This window comes from Haliaeetus albicilla, chromosome 20, assembly GCF_947461875.1.
Source record: "Haliaeetus albicilla chromosome 20, bHalAlb1.1, whole genome shotgun sequence".
Lineage (NCBI taxonomy): Eukaryota > Metazoa > Chordata > Aves > Accipitriformes > Accipitridae > Haliaeetus > Haliaeetus albicilla.
This window is the reverse complement of record NC_091502.1, coordinates 771,428-789,992: the sequence shown is the minus strand read 5'-3', so window position 1 is coordinate 789,992 and position 18,565 is coordinate 771,428. Positions and strand designations below refer to the sequence as shown.

Genomic DNA, 18,565 nt, shown 5'->3' with positions numbered 1-18,565 from the left:
ACAAGAAGTGGCCCTCCTGATGTTTAAATAAATAATCTCATTAGCTGGTCCAGTGTTGGGATCCCCAACAAAAGAGAGAGATTAACTGACTGAAGTGAACCTACTGGAAGGTCACCAAGCTGACTGGGGGCTGGACCACATGATGTACAAGAAGAGGCTGAGACTGAGGGAGCTGAGTTTGTTCAGCCTAGAGAAGAGAACACTAATGGGGGTGATATTACTGCAGTCATCCACTAACGAAATTGCTGCTTATGAATAATTGGAGCCAGACTTGTCCTAGAGGTGCCCATTGGAAGGACACCAGAAGAGGTGATGACTGTATGTTGTGGCATGGGATATTCCAACTGATATGAGGAAAAAAGTTCACCAGAGGCTAGACACAGGCATGGGTTGCTGAGACAGGCAGTGGAATATCTGTCCCTGGAGAAATCCAAGCTTTGACTGGATAAGAACCTGAGCAATCTGGCCTATCTTTGCAGTTAGCCTGTGGCTAGCAGTAGTTTGGACTAAATGGCCTTGAGTGCTCATTATGTGCGTTATCCTTCTTTCTGACTGAAGTTGTGTTCCAGCTTTGTCTGGGATTATTTTCCTCTTCTGCACTTTATTTGTCACTACTGGTTATGTACCGTTTCATCTTGCTGGCCACATTATCCTTTATATCTGCTCCCTGGAACATGTGATTTTGTACTAACTGTTTTATTTTTTACACAACACTTTCTTGACCAAATTTAGGAGATGCTGCACAGTATACTTGCCACCTCTATGGTCTCTTCATTTGAAGTGTCTTGCTGTGCCATTGGTTTGGATGTACATTGCGCTAAGTACTGACAAGACTGTACACTCCCATACATCCCACCAGCAGTTTGCTGACCACAAATGTCTACAGTTTGCAGTTCCCAAACATCCACATTCTCTATAGATTCACGTACTCCAATAGCATAAACCACTCTGACAGAAAGGATGGGGAATGCATTGTTAAATCCAGTAAGGCTGCATTCCTGCTCCAGGCAGTATTCTGAACAACGCAATTATGATGAACATTTAAAGATGCCCATAAAAGAGCAAAAAACTCATCAAAACAAATTTGCCTAAAAAATGTTCTTTTTGCTGCAGCCACCCAGAACAACTGGCAGGGAGCTTTTTAACTGTATCTACTAAGCACCAAGTTTGTCTGGCTGTTGGCTTTCTCCTCTGAATTTTGTAGCATTCCCTAGTGAGCCAAATGCCCACTGTGAGGACATTTGGCATGGTCACTGCTAGGTTTGAGGCTAGGGTGTAGGGAAGAAGAACAGGTATGACAAGTCTATAGGGATCAATATGATCCTTACAGGAGCTGCAGTCAAGGCACACAGAGGGTGAGGCTGGGTCTTATTTGATTTCCCCTTTGAATCACTGTTATCATGTTCAGAGGCCACTCAGCGATAGGACGGGGAATTTGATGATGGAAAGTATTGTTCTTCCTCACTTTTTTTCACAAGATTGGGTTTTTGTTTTTCCTGTCCTTTTTTCAGTGATGATGGATTCTCAAGTATAGAAAACAGGCCTATGTTTCTGTAGTGTGAAGCATCTGGCATGCTTGGGAGATCTGAATCAACAGCTAATAAGAAGAACAAAATTAATTTTCCTTACCAGCAAAAGCTTGTTTCTTATTTGTTTAAATGCAAGGACAGGAGATTCTGACTCCTCTTACCACGAGGTTTTTCCACAACTGCTTCTTAAAGCTAGAACATTAGCCTTGTTATACTGACTTATTGTTCCACAGATAATCACCACATACTGTAACAGCACTTGTGTAATCATCTAATCATGTAAAAGACAAAATTAATGTAGAAGTTTCCTTAAGAGGCTTTTAAAATGTAAAATTGATAGTCTCCACGGAAATGTAGTCCAATACAGGTTTTTCCTCTGAGCCTCCCACTCTAGTGACACCTTTAATATGTCCTAATTATGCACATTCAGCCTTCTATTACATTGTAGTAGGCAAATGCTAATTACTGTTTGATCGTTGGAGAGCTTAGATTGTTATGGACAATGTTGAAACTTGTTAAATTCTATGAAATATATGTATGCTGATATTCATGTCAATGAGAAGCTTAGAAAGTAGAGATCCTCTTACTCTCTTAATTTTAAGGGAGGTAGCTATTAAAATGTAAACTACACGCAGACCTATTTGAATTAAGCAAAAGACAAACAAAGAATTCTGTTGTTTAAAATATTAACAGTTCTGACATGCTGTAGCTGCAAGGACAGCCTTTGCTTTGGGAGAAGGGTTTACTTGGTCACGCTTCCAATTTCAGAGAAAAACTATAACCCTAGAGCCACATTAGTTTTGTGTCAGACGTCAACACTTTTTGTTTACATCCAAAAAATGCAAAGATATACCTATGTACCTTAGATTTAGGCTCCCTTGTGTAACTCAAGAGTGCTGCATTTACCCTTTTTAAGGATACTGCATAACTGTATAGTTTGAAGAGATGAGATGACAGACTAAACTGTGGCCTGGAACTAACCTTAGCTTATTAATAAGGACTTAATAAAACTATTTGTTTTATTAAAAGATGCCTAGACCACAGTTTGTATGTATGTGAATATGAAAACAGCAGGTTTTGGCTGAGATTCATTCCTTTAAAACAAACAAACAAACAAACAAAGCTGTAGACACGTTGATCATGTGCTGTGAGCCAAAGTGTCCTGTGGAGATGTGTGTCTGTCTCTTTCAATGACAGGGGGAGTTCAGGGACCTAATTAATTGCCTGCGATTACGGTGGGTTAGTCTGGGGCCTTATTGTTTGGGTGGGCTATGGCACTGCAACAACCAAAGTCTGAAACCTGAACCCAGCAGATGTGAAACTGGAACTACAGGAAACCACTAGTTAGAAACCCCTAGAGATCAGTGTGTAAAATACATCAGTTTAGATGCAAGAGATTCTGGAAGGCACAGCTTCTCTGAACATTACAGTCTAGATTAACCACAAGCTATTTGACCACATGGCATCTGACTATTGATCTTTAGCCATGCTCATGAATATCTGTTTGTGCAAGCAGTTCCCTTGCCTTGACCCGTACTGCTTGCAGAGGAAGGGCTTATTCAGCACAGGCAGTACTGGCATAATCTGGCCATATGAGTCTATACTGCAAGTATTAATGCTGCTTTTAGAAATGATAGTCATCTTGACAGTCATAATTCTCAGGGTTAATGGCTTCTTCAAACAAGTGCTTTGGGATTAAACCCTTTCCTAAGTAAACAACAGTGTCAGAGGTTGAGGGCAACGGAGGTTCTTCCTCTTCCCACTGCATGTTTTCTAGAGAGGAGTTGGTCACCAAAATTTTAGAACTGCCTTTAGCTGAAACTACCCCTTGCCCTTCTCAAATTGTGCCTTTTCTCTGGGCTCTAATTTCTTTCTTTAAAATGATAGGTTAATGGTAAAACCCACTTTGGCATGTCAAGGTCTATATGTCAGCTATGCATTTGTGTTTATTATCCTTCAGCCTCAAGATACTGTGAAAGCTGGATAGATACTGACCACCTGCTATTTTGGAAGGCCGGACAGAAAAGCTACTAATATCTCCTCTGGGCATGGGACAGCACAGATGAGGCCCTTGCCCCTCCTCAGCATTGTAGCATTTATTCCTAAGGAAGTAATGTATCAACCTAATTATTTTTATATTGGTTTCTTATTTCTTGATGGTACAAAACTGGGAAAATTTACTGGAGGAAATTTTTTTTTTAATATTTAAATGTGAAACTTACACACTGAAGTTAGTCTGACTTGTCTGTAGAAAATGTCATTCTATTCTAAGCAGCCTGCCAGATTGATTAATTGCTTTGCAATAATACTAGATATTGGCTTTTTTAATGTTAGTAGCAACATTTACCCAGCAAAGGACAACACACCTTACAGTGAAGGCTGGTGATGAGGACTGTTTTATGCTGTGCTATCATGGGGGAAATCTCAAAAAGCAGCTCATCTATGGAGGGCAGTTCCTTCTGAGAGGTTCCCAACAAGTAAGTGTACGCAGAGTTTTCAGTCATGCATGCTTGTTTTCTTAAGTGAAAGACAGATGTAGCCCTGCCTCCTGCTTCCCACAGTGCTCTACCAAGGAACATAAAGAGGAAAAGCCACTGACTTGTTCTTCTCTGGAATATCAGGCACTGCCAATTAGTGTATTATAAATTAAACACTGCACTGTAAATTATGTATGATCAATGATGCCAAAAACCTTGTCAATTTGGTTGCTCTAAAAAAAGCCAGGTGTCTGGGAAAAGTTGCAAAAGTGAAGAGAAACGGCATCTCTTAATGGGAAGCTCTGGGAGAGCTAACTATCAAAACCCCACCAAAATATTTCACAAAAGTTTGTGCATGAACTTGTCTATGTGATGACAGTTCAAATGAAGATATCAAACTTAAATTCTTGCAGTTAAGGCTACTAAGTCCCTCCTTCTACAATTTCATTTCAGTCAAGATAAAGTGTATTTGGACTGACCTGGTCCAACTTGTGCTCGTTCCTAAAATAAGAAACAGGTAAGAGATCACAGCACACCAAGAGAGATACCATCTAGCAGAGCAGACACGCAAAGGCAGGGAGGACCTAGGACAGTCCAATTCAATAGGATTGAGTAATCACACAGGAAGACATTTAAGGCCAACATGGCCCACACCAAGTTGGATTTCAATAATCCCAGACCAAAATTTTTATTTTAAACTATCAAGACAGAGTAGTGATTTTTTTCCTCATTTTAAAAATGCTAGGGGATTTTCTTATTCCTTCTGATGTAAAATATTTTGCTTGAAGTTGAGTGACAAGTTCTCATCAATGGTTTTGCACAGCAAAAATACTCTGCATGTATATTTTAATGAAAATACTCACTTGAAAAAGCTGGTCAGCACTATTTGCAATAGGTCAGTCTGTTATATTAGAGAGAAGCATACTTTAGGTAACTAAGGTTCATGATAACACTCCAGAAATGACACTGTGCCTCATTCTAATACATGAAAAATAATCACCGTGGCAAAGGGACCCTTTTTTAAAAGTAGACGAACAAAGAAAAAAAAAGGACACTTAGAAGAATCAGAATAATGTCTGGCCTGAGGAAAATAAATATTAAAAAGAATATCAATATGTATGTTTCAGTGCACTGCTTAATCACAGGAAGGAACCCTCGATATCTTTTGTTTTCCCTCACTGTACTATATCAGGTGGTGACACATTGGATTTTTAAACTCTTCCCAAGTTGTCTACTACTCTTGCTAGGTATTGGAGGAGATGGACCATTTGCTTGTGTTGGTAGGCCAATAATTCATGGCAGAACTCTCTACTGTATTTCCTGCCTCAGGAATGCTTGGCAAAACCACAGGGGTCTAAACACTTTTCACTGTATTTTCTTTAGTAGTACATTTACCCAGGACCCACGGTAATATCATCCACTCGACGATGGTTGGTGGTGGTCCCTGCATGCTCAACTCTGACCTGTCAATGTGCTGAGAGGCAAGCAACAGCAGGAACAGAAAAGTCAAGTAGGATGCAGTATGGCAGATAAATTTGATAAATGGCTTTCTGATGAACAGCCCTAATGGGCTTTTGGGAGCTATCAGGTAGCACACAGAGAAGACCGGGAAAAGGAGTCCTATCACAACACATGTCAGCATCTTCACAGCCCAGTGTCGCCTCCTCCATCCGGGGAACTCGTCGTACCAGCGGGATGCGAGCAGCTGCTGGCAGTTGGGCTGAGCAACAAACTACAGAGAGAAGAAGAAAGGAAGACGATTAGTTCCTTGTTACCTCTGTAAAGTTATTTCCATGCCATGTATGTTATGATGAATAACTTTTGGATAGAGATTAAAAAAAACAAAAAAAAATCCACAGCCTGGGCAAGCTGACTCATACTGATAATACCAATAAGACAGGGCTGGGTCAGCCTGCCCTTCCTTCAATGCAAGGAGTATAGTACAAAGCCATCAAAATTCACTTTTCACAATAAAGCTTGACTTCCCTGTCGGTTGAGTACACAAGGAGCCAACAGACTGTGAAACACATGTGCCTCAAAAGCTGATTTCAAACTGAAAAACAAGTTCACAAATACCTCCATTAGTCAACCAGCAACATTTGTGGAGAATTCACAGAACACAGGTGGAAGTCACTATGAAAATGAAAAGCATGACTGAGCTCTGTAAACAGTGAAACTGAATTCCACAGCCATGAATGAATGATACTCAGTATGTTCCCTGCTAATTCTCTAAAAATCAGGCTTACATGCTTTTATATTGACAAAACTCTTACAGAAACACTACATAATGCTTGCACAATGAGAACTAGGCACTAGCATTCCCTGGTGTTTCACTAATCCTTGTCAGGCTATAGTCCTATCCTGTACAATATTTTATGGTCTGTCTGTTCTTCATGATGGGATTTCAGTTTTTAAAGTATGTTCCTTAAAACTAAATTTCACCCAAAATCCCCAAACCCAGTAAATATTTAATATTTTTCAAATAGCTTTTCAAAGAAACTTTAAGTCTACTCCAGTGTTCTATGTCATATTTCTATTTGATCACTAGTTCCTATTTTCCCTAATGCTTTCTTTTATAAAGGGGACATAGAGTAGCAGCATGCTAGACCTGACATAAGAAATATAGAATAGAAGCAACATATGGATCAGAGAGAGCCAGAGTTGTTGCATTTTGTTTAAAAAAAAAAAAAAAAAGGAAGAGAAGCAGCATTTTCCTTATGTTACTGTGGTGGGTGGACCTTGGCTAGATGCCAGGTGCCCACCAGGCTGCTCTATCACTCCCCTCCTCAGCTGGATGGGAGAGAAAATATAACGAAAGGCTCGTGGGTCGAGATATGGGCAGGGAAATCACTCACCGATTACCATCATGGGCAAAACAGACTCGACTTGGAAAAAGTAATTTAATTTATTGCCAATCAAATCAGAGTACGGTAATGAGAAGTAAACCCAAATCTTAAAACACCTTCCCCTCACTCCTCCCTCCTTCCCGGCTCAACTCCACTCCTGATTTTCTCTCCCTCCTCCCCCACAGTGGCACAGGGGGACGGGGAATGGGGGTTATGGTCAGTTCATCACACCTTGTCTCTGCTGCTCCTTCCTCCTCAGGGGCAGGACTCCTCACTCTTCCCCTGCTCCACCATGGGGTCCCTCCCATGGGAGACAGTCCTCCACAAACTTCTCTAATGTGGGTCCTTCCCATGGGCTACAGTTTTCACGAACTGCTCCAGTGTGGGTCCCTCCCACGAGCTGCAGTCCTTCAGGCACAGCCTGCTCCAGCATGGGTCCCCCACAGGGTCCACAGGTCCTGCCAGAAAACCTGCTCCAGCACCGGCTTCCCACGGGGTCACAGCCTCCTTCAGGCATCCCCCTGCTCCGGCGTGGGGTCCTCTTTCCCCAGGCTGCAGGTGGAGATCTGCTCCACCGTGGACCTCCCTGGGCTGCAGGGGGACAGCCTGCCTCACCGTGGTCTTCCTCACGGGCTGCAGGGGAATCTCTGCTCCGGTGCCTGGAGCATCTCCTCACCCTCCTTCTGCACTGACCTGGGGGTCTGCAGGGCTGTTTCTCTCACATATTCTCACTCCTCTCTCCTGGCTGCAGTTGCAGAGGGTTTTTTTCCCGTTCTTAAAACTTTTATCCCAGATGCACTACCCCTGTTGCTGATGGGCTCCGCCTTGGCCAGTGGTGGGTTCATCTTGGAGCCGGCTGGCATTGGCTCTGTCAGACATGGGGAAGCTTCTAGCAGGTTCTCACAGAAGCTGCTCCTGTAGCCCCCCCCCGATACCAAAACCTTGCCATGCAAACCCAATACAGTTACACACACATGCACATATACATATACTGGATTAAACCATTAGTGAAGACTTAATAAAGCTATGTACAAACTACTTTATCTTATTAAATAATAAAATTTTTAATTTATACCAAATAATTCTAATCAAATGCACCTAGTTTGGGATTTTACATTATTTTGATAATACTTACAACTACAGGAGCTAAGTTCTTTTGGGGATGAATAATAGGTAACTTCTCAAATAGTTGAAGAAATCACTGGAATTACTACTGGTAGGAAATGCTATTTAGTTTGGAATGAAACAAGAGGCAGCAAGCATCTTTTTGTATATATATATATGGATCTTGTCAGAAACATTAACCTGAGCCAAATTCAGACCTCGTGTATATTAATGAAATGCCACTGTCCTTAGCAGAGAGGTATTTGCCTACCAGACGCCACCACTAAAGCTGCCTCTGACTGTTGTGAAAGACAAGAAAATTTACTCATACCATAAACATCTTGAAAATAGCCTTAAAGAAAAGTAACAGAGTGTTCTCTTCCATTAGGAAAAATGCATTCACAAGGTTTCAGAGCGTTTCTTTCAAGATAGAAATGTCTGGAATAATACTGCGTGCAGTCAGAGCAGATGGTTTCAAAGTTATGTTTTTGCAAAGTTTTTAACAGGGGACTCCCTACAAAATTTTTCACCTCAATTTGCTTGGGTAGGTACAGATTAGTGCTTTGTTTGACTAGTGAAAAAGTATGACTCATGGACTAATTCCCGAGTGAACTATTTTCCTTCTTTTTGCCCCAGAGTCTGCCATGTCCATGTTTGTTTCCCCTTCTTCCTAATATCTTCCCATTACGTATCCTCTCACCTAAAAGTAATCAGTTCCTAAGTCTTGTCTGTGTCCCCTTTCTCAACCCCTTTGGGCTGCCCTCATTATGTCAGGGACCCAGGTGAAGAACAACTTCGGGTGGCTAGCAAAGGCTGCTGGTAGACGTAAGGGGCCTACTCCTTGCCAAGCATGGCTAAAAAGGAATTAATTTTCCTCGCTGTAATGTGGAGGAAATTAAGTAAAAAGAGGGGTTATTTTCCAATGTCCACCAAGTACTGGGCTGCCCTGGGGCTGGGTAGACCAGAACTGATGCTGAGGTACCTCATGCCATGAGAAGATGCTGGCTGACTGCACCATCCGGAGGGTGCGCCACACCGTTCTAAACTTTAAACAGATTAATATGCAAAACTTTCAATGTTAATACAGAAAGCACTTCTGAGCAGGCTTGAAAAATTGTTTCTTGTCTCCTAATACCCATATTAGATTTTGTCATGTTGTGACTGTATTGCTAAGGTACGATGTGTTAAAGACAAGGATTGCTTTCTGAGTCACAGGAAGTTTTTCAGTAAGTGCAGAAAATTTTGAAATCCCAGACACTGAAGAGACAATTTTTTAAATTGCTATTTTTCAAGAAATTAGCTGTCATATTTTTTCTTCAAATTATGACTGTGACAGGACAGTTTTAGCATTGGTTGGATCCTCTGACTATAGGAGAAAACTAACATAGACTATATATTTGATGTGGCTAGAGTTAGGGGGAGCACCATTAGGAATGTACTTTAAATAACTTACTAGACCCTAAACACATAAGAAGCAACTAATACCGTAGTATGGAGCAAGCATATAAAATACTATGTAGCTTATTAAGAGCCCTATGCATAGGGAAGCATTTCTAGTATTGCAGGCAAAGGTCTATAACAGAAACCACAACACAGTGTCTATAGATGATCTACTGCATTTCGGAGAGGTCTAGATATCCAGTTTCATGCTGTCATTTTTATCTAACAACACTGTTGGCAAGGTTAGTTAAAAATGTCCTGAAGCAACAAAAATATCTGTCTCTTCACTGCAGCTTTTTCTTTATGGATCTGAGCTCCATTGCCCATATAATATACACTATGAACAACTCCAAAGTGTTTTCTTCAGACAACTGGAAAATTACCCTAAATCTCTTGCTGACACTTCTTTTATAGCTATGCTTTTCTGCTTCATTTATCAAGGAATTGTATGACATTATTAAAAACGTCCAAATTAATTTTCACAAATTTGACTATTTGCTCCATTTTTGTGGTTGAGAGATTGTCACCATATGCTGTGAAATAAGTTCAGTAGTGATACCTACATTTATTACATTAGCTGAATAATGAAGGAAGGTCTTGAATGGGGAACAGTTGGGGTACCCTAATGGAAGAAAAGTGTACTCAATGGTGAACGCTACAGTCTTGTTCCTCAGCTGCTCAGAGAAGGAGAGCTTGTTACTGCACACTGCATCTCCCTGCTTGTCCTTGTGGACCTGTTTTCCTCCAGAGGAAATGAGGGGAAGATGTTGTGTACCCACACCATGTCTTCATGTGTAATAAGTGAGTATTTGAGCACATACAGGAATTGGGAGCAGGGAAGTCTTCCTGGGATGCACAGTGTAAATGCTACCTATATAGGCTGTCTCAGAGACATTACTCATAGGTTGCATACAGTTATATTGGTCAAGTAAATTTATCTGTGATTAATATATTTTATTACTGATCCTGAATCCTTATTACACTTGACTTTTTGATTTATCCACTAAAAAGCCCTTCTCTACAGAAAAAAAAAAAAAAGTCTTCATGGCAAAATTCTCTGGTCAAATGAGATTTATACTCTAACTATTACAAACCCTTCTATTAAAAAGGAACACTGGAAGTAGATGGAAAAAAGACATGCTCCAAGCCATAAGACATTTCCTGTATAAATGTATGGAATCACATCTAGGATGATCACGTAGTAAAGCTAAGTAGAAATCTAAGTCCTCTGCTGAACTGGGAGCTAAAAAAAAATTTTGTTCAAGTATTTTACACAAATATTTTATGTCTAGCAGAAATAGAAATACTCTGTGACATTATTTTGCCAGTTCTACATTGCCTATGCCAAAATATTTTCACTGTAGTATATTTTCTCTTCCTTAATTGGAGATATTACATTCTGAGGTATTCAAAGTATCTTTTGTACTGTCAGTATTATGTTGTATGTTATTTGACTTTGACATTGTCTCCATATAATTAGCAATCAGCAAGTTTACATTTTCACATTACAATGGCTTCCAAAAGCTTCCAGCAGTTTGTAATTACGCAAGGGATTTTGCTATAATGATTATTCCTGGTTGAACATCTTTAGCTCCTTCATAGAGTCTGCCCATCTGAAAATGTTTTGGTATTCATTCTTCTTAGTTGTCATGCTGGGAATTGGCTCTTCCCCGAGACTGGTGAAAATCAAAAATTATTCACTGTGCCAGCAAAACTAATCTGGTATAAATAATAGCAGAGCCTGATTCTAGTGATATCCAAGCATATACGTAGCCCAGGATTTCATTTTCACTGCTGATTAAATCTGATCTTTAGTTTTGCTATAATACATATCCTTCAGTCAATGGAAATGATGAAGAAATAACACTGTAAAGTGATACTATTAACTATATATTGTCTTTATAGAAATAATACTTTTATAAAAATACTTATTTTATAAATAATGTATCACCAAAGTCAAGTCAGTTCTTTACTGTAGCACAATATTACCTTTAAGTATTAATTTCATTGCATTAGGAAATATGCAAAGATATTCTGTAACCCACCTGTAAGAGTGCTCATTTTTACACTTACAAAGCAATCTAACAAAATCTGAGGTCCAAATTAAATTCTTGTTTTGAGATCAGTAGGTCATTTTGTATATGTTACATAGAAAAAGAATGTGATTTGTGACCTAGAAATGGAAGCTGTCAAAGGAAAGTGATTTCCTTTTTGACTTATGTAGAAGTGAGTTGTGCTGTAACACAAAGAACTATCCCTGATACCATTCTCTAACAGATAATTATTAAATATCTTGGGGAGGGGGGGGGGGAGCAAAAGAAAATGGTTATCATAAACTGTCTTAGTAATACTTTTGTAAATTTGCAGTCAGATTCTCTGTTGTGCTATTTTCTACTGCCATTACAGCCAAGCTGGTAGGAAATGTTAGCTCTGAGGTCTGCTGCTTTGTCACACACATTTTCCAATGATTGTGCTCCAGTTCAACAAGAATTAAGCTCAGTTACTTTTTCTTTCTTGAGAACATTTTACTTTTCATATTTCGCATATTTTCCCAGGCTCTTCTAGTTATTTTCACTTCAAATTTAGATGTCAAAATTCTCTATCTACTGGCTGTGAAAAGTATATTTGCTTGGCACTAATGACAGATTCAAGTCCCAACTTCATTAAGTAGACTCCTAAATTTGTTAGATTGTTTCTCCCTCTAGACACATCACTGCATATTCTTTTCTATATCTTCCCCCAAGGATTATATTTGTGGATTTTGGCACTTACTCTGTGAGGACTGGTTCATTAAGACAAATAACATTTAATTGCAATTTAAATGTTTTAATGTTATTGACTAGATCAGCACTACATTCTCCTTTCTAAAAGCCAGGGACCATGTTCTGGACTCCCTTGGGTATAGTCATACTGTCTGTTTTCTGCCTCAGGCCAGAAGCCCTGATCCCTGTGCCAATTACTGTGAATCTTCTCATGTCTATCCTGTCTAAGGCTAGTGCCAAGTGGAGCAGGCTATCATTATAATCGTGATCCTTGCTGGACCCAAACCACTGGGTCAGCTTCTCCTCAGCTCTGTCTGCAGCTGTGTTATTAAGGGAACTAGCCAGCTCACTCGATATCAGAGCACCAGAGCACACCAGCTTCTGTATCATCAGGGCAACCTGCTTCAGATAAGGTCCCTACAGCAAAACAAAGTCACGGCATAGATGCCTTCATCATAAGATCCAGAGTTTACACTGCTCTCACCAACAATAGACTACAACGATAGGTTTTTATTGTAATTATCCTATTGTTTAACTTCAAATATGAGGAGGAAGAAAACAAAAGAAAAGGAAAACATAAAAGTGAAGACTGAAATGCTTTGTTAAAAGGATTAATGAACATTATTATACAAACAATGACATTGCAGTTTTTAATGTTAACATTTTAAATTTCCTTTTTGCTACATCAACACAAGCAGAAGCTCTTTATTTGATTCATTGCTCCTTCTCAGTGAAAGGAATCAGCACAGAGGAAACTATTAAATATCTATTTAATAAGTCAAGACTTATCTATAATTGCAGTGATTCTGATTAATTGCTCAGAAAAGGCAACAGCAACTGAAACTAGAATGCAGTTATTAGGAACCAGCTATGCACGAATAGCCTTGTTAGACTTCCTAGTGGTAAAGAAAAGTGAATCAGTTGTTGGGCTTTGGGATCAGTGTGTAAAACAGCTCCAAACTTCAGAGCTGGGATGCTGGTATAATACTTCTGCTTCCCATTCTGGGCAAGTGGTAGACTCACCACAATTCAAAACATTCTTTGTAGGAAAAAACAATTAAAGAACTCCTGTAAGTATCTGCAGAGGCAATACAATATGAACTTGCTTCTGTTATATTGGATCCTTGTTTTTACACACCCACCTGATGTGTTTCCATGCATAGCAAACAAAAAATAAGACTGATATTTATATGCAAAGTCCTACACTTGGGACAGAACAACCCTGTGCAAAGGGGCTGGCTCTCATGATGTACAGGGACAGAAGGGAATTGGGTGGGCTCAGCCTCAAAAAGAGATTCATGGTAGAAACTCACTTGCTGTCTTACACAAATGAAAGGGAGGTTATGGATAGAAGCAGGCTTTTCTCAGGAGCACAATGAAAGGATGAGGATGATCATAAGCTGCATCAAGGGAAATTCTAGTTTGATGTAAGGAAAATATTCTTCCTAACAAGAGTAGTTAAGCACTGGCACAGGTTGTCCAGGGAAGATGCAGAATATCCATCCTTGTAAATATTCAGAACTTGGCTGGGAAAATTCCTTATCAACCTGATTTATCTTCAGTATTTTTTATGATCCTACAAGCCTACTGCATTAAGCCAAGCAGTGTTTTCTGGGGTAACAAAACTCTTAGTAAGAGCCATAGTAATTGTGTTTACAGGTTTGCATTTATTTATTTAGGTTTGAATTAATTTTCTAGGAATATAAGGTATTACTAAGATCTGTTTCACCATTGGTTACTCCCTTTGAAAGAGGCAGAGCCTGTCTCTCTCATATCATTGAACAATATTAGTGCCAAACAATACCTAGAACCATTTCAGCTGTTCCAAACACTTGTGCCATAATAACCTGTGCATCATGTGTCGGGAAAAAGATATAATACTCAAAATATTTCCTTCAGTCTCTGTCACTTCAATCCTATTATTCCAAAAGCAGTCTTCAGATACCTCGGATACCAAATTTGCTGCCTGCACCAATAGTTTGTACAAAATAAATTAACTGAAAAGAGAACAGAAATAGTGGCTGATCATTCTCCCAGTATTCATTCTAAAATTGAATAAATTGAGACTATAAACACATTTTGTTTATAATCTCAAAAGTCCAAGTTCATTTTAGGAGACCAAAATCAATATATATTCTAAGCAACTTCATATATTAACACAGGTAGAAATCACATGCACTGTTCATAGCATACAATTCATGTAAAACATGCTATCAACTCAAACTGATTTGGAAAGAAATAGCCACCTGTATAAAGAATAGTCTGTTGTCAGCCCCAGGGGCTGTAAAAAGAAAAACCCCACACCTCTGGACCAGTGAGCAATTACCAGTAGCATGTTTCTTACATCCAGGCTGGTTTTGTGTCCTGTATTGGTAAGGCTTGTAAGCATTAACTGGTCAGCCAGAAGGGGTTAGGATTTAAGTTAGTTACAATCCTACTATATGACAGAATCAATGAGTTTCCTCACACCCAGCTCATTGTACAACTTTGTCTACTTTTGTAGCTGCCACGTTGCCAGAAGGAAAAGTTACAAATTAATAAACCAACCTTTCGAAATTCGTGAAGAAGCTGCAAATATGTTGAAAGCAACTGAAGCACAGAACACAGTAATTGGAGAAAAATTAGCTGGGAAAAGCTCTGAGTGAGGGGAGGGCAGAAAAGTGACTAGAAAAGCTAGATTCCTCCTCTGGGCATTGCTTGCTCATTTGAGAATTTCTGTTGGCATCACTGGAGACCACCCTGTTCCTCATTTGTGCAGTTTATTGCAGAGGCCAAAACAAGGTAGAGAGACATTCTTAGCTCCATATTCCTTTTTAAAATGTCCTTTCAGACTTGAGCAGGGTATTGAGCTATTTGGAAGAAACCTAACTACAAAATTATTTCTTCTTTCTTTTCTCCATTTTCAGGCTCTTTGCCTGTTTCTGTGAAGAGAAAACTTCTTGCAGCAGTGATATTTTGTCACATTATTTGATTTTTTCTGTAAAGACAATGGTAATCACCTTCCATTAGCACCAGGAAAATTTAGGTTTCACTCTGTTAGCTTAGCTTTATGAGGTGCCATCCTGCATCCTGATGTGAAAAATGGATATAAGCATAACTGTTCCTGACTGCAAGCTTATGCTGTTGTAGCCAAGTGATAGGAGAGCCAACAATGGAGTCATGTTGAACTCCAAGGTTTCCCACTTTCTTTAGAAGTGACTGTTTATTATGTGGAGCTTGTGTGGAACTGAAGTTGCCAAAGTCCCCCAAAATCAGTGGGAATCCAGTTTTTGGAAAGCATAACACTCATTTGAAGGCTGACTGAATACAGAATTAGAGGGATGAGGGAAAAATAAAAACACAGAATGATTACAAAGGCATTCAAACTAAATAAAGCAATAAACTGCAGATTTTTCTCTTGAAAATTCTCTGTTAACATGTTGTAGGGAGGTCTGGCTTTGTAGTTTCATTAATACTTAGGAACAGAATGTATATAGTCACTCAATCTGCTTTTCTTTCTCTTCAAATACTTTCATGTTTTTCATCTTTAAGTTCCTCTTGTTTAACTTGGCTGTGTGTTTATCTGAGAATATTAAAGGCTGAGAAATCAGATTAATTACCCAGTTCCTGCATAAAGACTAAGCTGAAATGATAGGTCTTTGGCAATGATGCTCAGTGAGCATTATTCTGAGACCATTTGCAGGAGAAATGCATGTGAGTCTGTAGCAGATGCATGAATTATATCAGTCAAGTGTGGCCTTTGTGAACCTTCCTTCTGCCCTTCAGAGATGATGTTTTTCAATTTTTTCATTATCTGTACAATTCACCTTTCTTCCCAGTTTTGCCTTAAATGAGTTCAGAGGCACTGCTCTTGAATGGCTGGTTGACAGCCACCATGTGCAGCTTCTGCGGTTTAAACAGAGGATATGAATCTTGGAAAGAACTGCAGGGAGTATAATTGCTTGCTCAAAGGCCTTGCTCTCCAAAAGCTCCTTTACACTTAAGAATAGGTTGTGGTTGAAGAAAATGACCTTCTCCTGTGAGCAGACCTGAGAAATACTGTGCTTTCCCATAACGGAAAGATACCTACAACAGCTGTTAATGAAATTCTGTGTACCCGGCATCTGCCAGCCTGGAGAAATAATGACAGTCCTTGGGCAGTTCTTTCCCCTTATGAAGCTCTTCTATTTGTGGCAAAACATTAGAGTTTGGTATCTCAAATGAAAACCTGGAGCTACTCTCACTGTTCTTGTACAGAGAGATGTCTGAACACTGCAGGTTTCTTTCATGGTGAAGAACGAGAGCGATGAAGGAATCAATAAAGAGCCTGTTTTACTTGAGTTCTACATAGGTATCACTTTTAGGGATGTTCAGGCTACACTTACACTGAAGAAGTCAAACAGTGACTGAGCTTGAGCACTGGACCCCAGCCATCCCCACAACCTAGTTGGTCTTGCCTGGTTCCCATTTTGACCTCTCCAGCTGCCTCTGTGCAAGGCAAATCTGCAACTTGCTGTAGCCTGTTTGCATACAAATCCCTCAGTATCCTCGGTCTTAGGGTCAGGCTATGGTCTGCTTTCATTTAGCAGTACAGACAATGTCTCAAAGACCAGTTCCTTGCACAATATTTTACTGATTTACATCATACATTTCTGAGTTAGACTGGTGTTTCTAAAACTCACTGCATGCTCCTAGAAATTGGGTAACTCAGGACATGTTTTTGTTTGCCCAACTTCCATAGCTACTTCTTATGGAGATGGAGTAGAACACATTGGCTTACAGTTCCAGGTAAAGGAAAATATTTTATTTTAAAATGTGGAGGAAAAAGATCATTTGCAGAAAGCTAGAGATGGAAGAGGCATATGTGGAATGATATAAGCAAAGGCTGTGTTTCAGTCCCTAAAGGTTTGAGGCTACACTCTTCCTCAACAAATCACAGACAATTTGTTCACTGACAGAGGAAAACACTCCATAGGCTGTTGTCACTGCCTGCATGACATGCATGCCCTAGCTTCTGCTCCAGCAAGTCAGAAAGGGTACATTTCTAAGAGCGAGCTGCTCTTTAATCCTTGTGAAAGATAGCTCACTGGTACTCTGAAGGAATATTTTCTGCTTCCTTTGCAGTCTTCTGTGGTGTTAAGCAGATGTATCCTCATCATATGCTGAAATCATGATTCCCTAATCTGAAATTTATTCAAGAATCAGACATATGTTATAATTAAGAATAAAGAAACTTATTTTATAGTAAGAGATAAGTGAATACAGAGAAAAAATCCCAAGTAAACCTACAAAAACACTGAAGTTCCTATGTGACGTGCAATTTAAATGTAGATTGCATGTGTACCTTTCCCATCCCCTGCACTTATACAAAATGTACAGGCTTTAACAAAATTGGCCAGCTGAAGGACTTCTGCCTTGGCCCGCAGGCAGGCTGGGTGACGCCTCTTGAGCTACAGTCATGTTCAGTATCTATTTTTCTCCACAATATCCAGCCTGCAGCTGTAAAGGTCTCATGCAAATACCATCAAATACTGTATTCAGGGAAGAAAGAGCTCTTCTTTATCAAACATCCCTCTCACATTTACTCCCGATATACCCTGTTACTGAGGTGATGGTGGTGAGACCCCCGTTCCTCTCCATTACTTACTGCTGCCTACTCTGTGCCGGTCTGCTCCAACCCCCACAGAAGCTGTAGTGCTCCTGACTCCAGCCTCCATCAACACAACAAAATTGTGTTTTCTTCAGCATCCAAACACTTCAGTGAGAGGCAGAGAGGACTGCAGCCAAAACAATCCATGCTTGGTAACTAAACAATAGGGAACTGCAGCAGCAGCAGCACGCGAAGTTTTAACTGCGAGATCCTTTAGTGCTTCATTTCAGAACTTCAAAGATAATCCACCATCAGGGGTTTTTTGCAGGGAATTTTAGAAACCCCAACAAGGGATCTGACACACAAACCCCTTCATTCTCTAACCTTGACAGCTCACAAAGGCAAAAACTCACCTCCTGTTTTGAATAGAAGACTAGATGGCAGATATATCTCAGTACTGCTTTGGGAAAATGTTGTTCTTTTTCTGAAGTACTGAACTTGCTGGACTTGCTACAGAACTCAGCTTTTCCACAGAAATTGAGGGAGGATAGAAGCCAAAGGACCCAAGGCTGAGAGAATAATATTTACATTTGTATTGGCAGAATATTTATATTGGCAGTGTTACGACTATGGTCAATTTACATTAATTGCATTTGTGAAGGAAGGAAAGCAGAAAGGAAGGGAACTTCTTTATCTTAATTTTCTTTTTGAAAATGACAGGATAATAATTTTTACCTAAATGTTTTGAGGTGGTATCATCATATTTGTTGAAAAGTTGGTAGAGGAAGAATAATATACAATTGCTAAATAGTCCATTGTTCAAATTTTTTTGTTGTTG

General features: G+C 39.7%; 1 protein-coding gene across 1 annotated transcript in view; it reads right to left on the bottom strand.

The window, feature by feature from the left end:
* The window catches only part of TRPC4 (transient receptor potential cation channel subfamily C member 4), a 152,180-nt gene that overhangs the window by 36,543 nt on the left and 97,072 nt on the right, over positions 1-18,565 (bottom strand). The window contains exon 4 of the mRNA XM_069807919.1: positions 5,402-5,738. Within this exon, the coding sequence (XP_069664020.1) occupies positions 5,402-5,738 (337 nt within the window). The remainder of the gene's footprint in view (positions 1-5,401; positions 5,739-18,565) is intronic.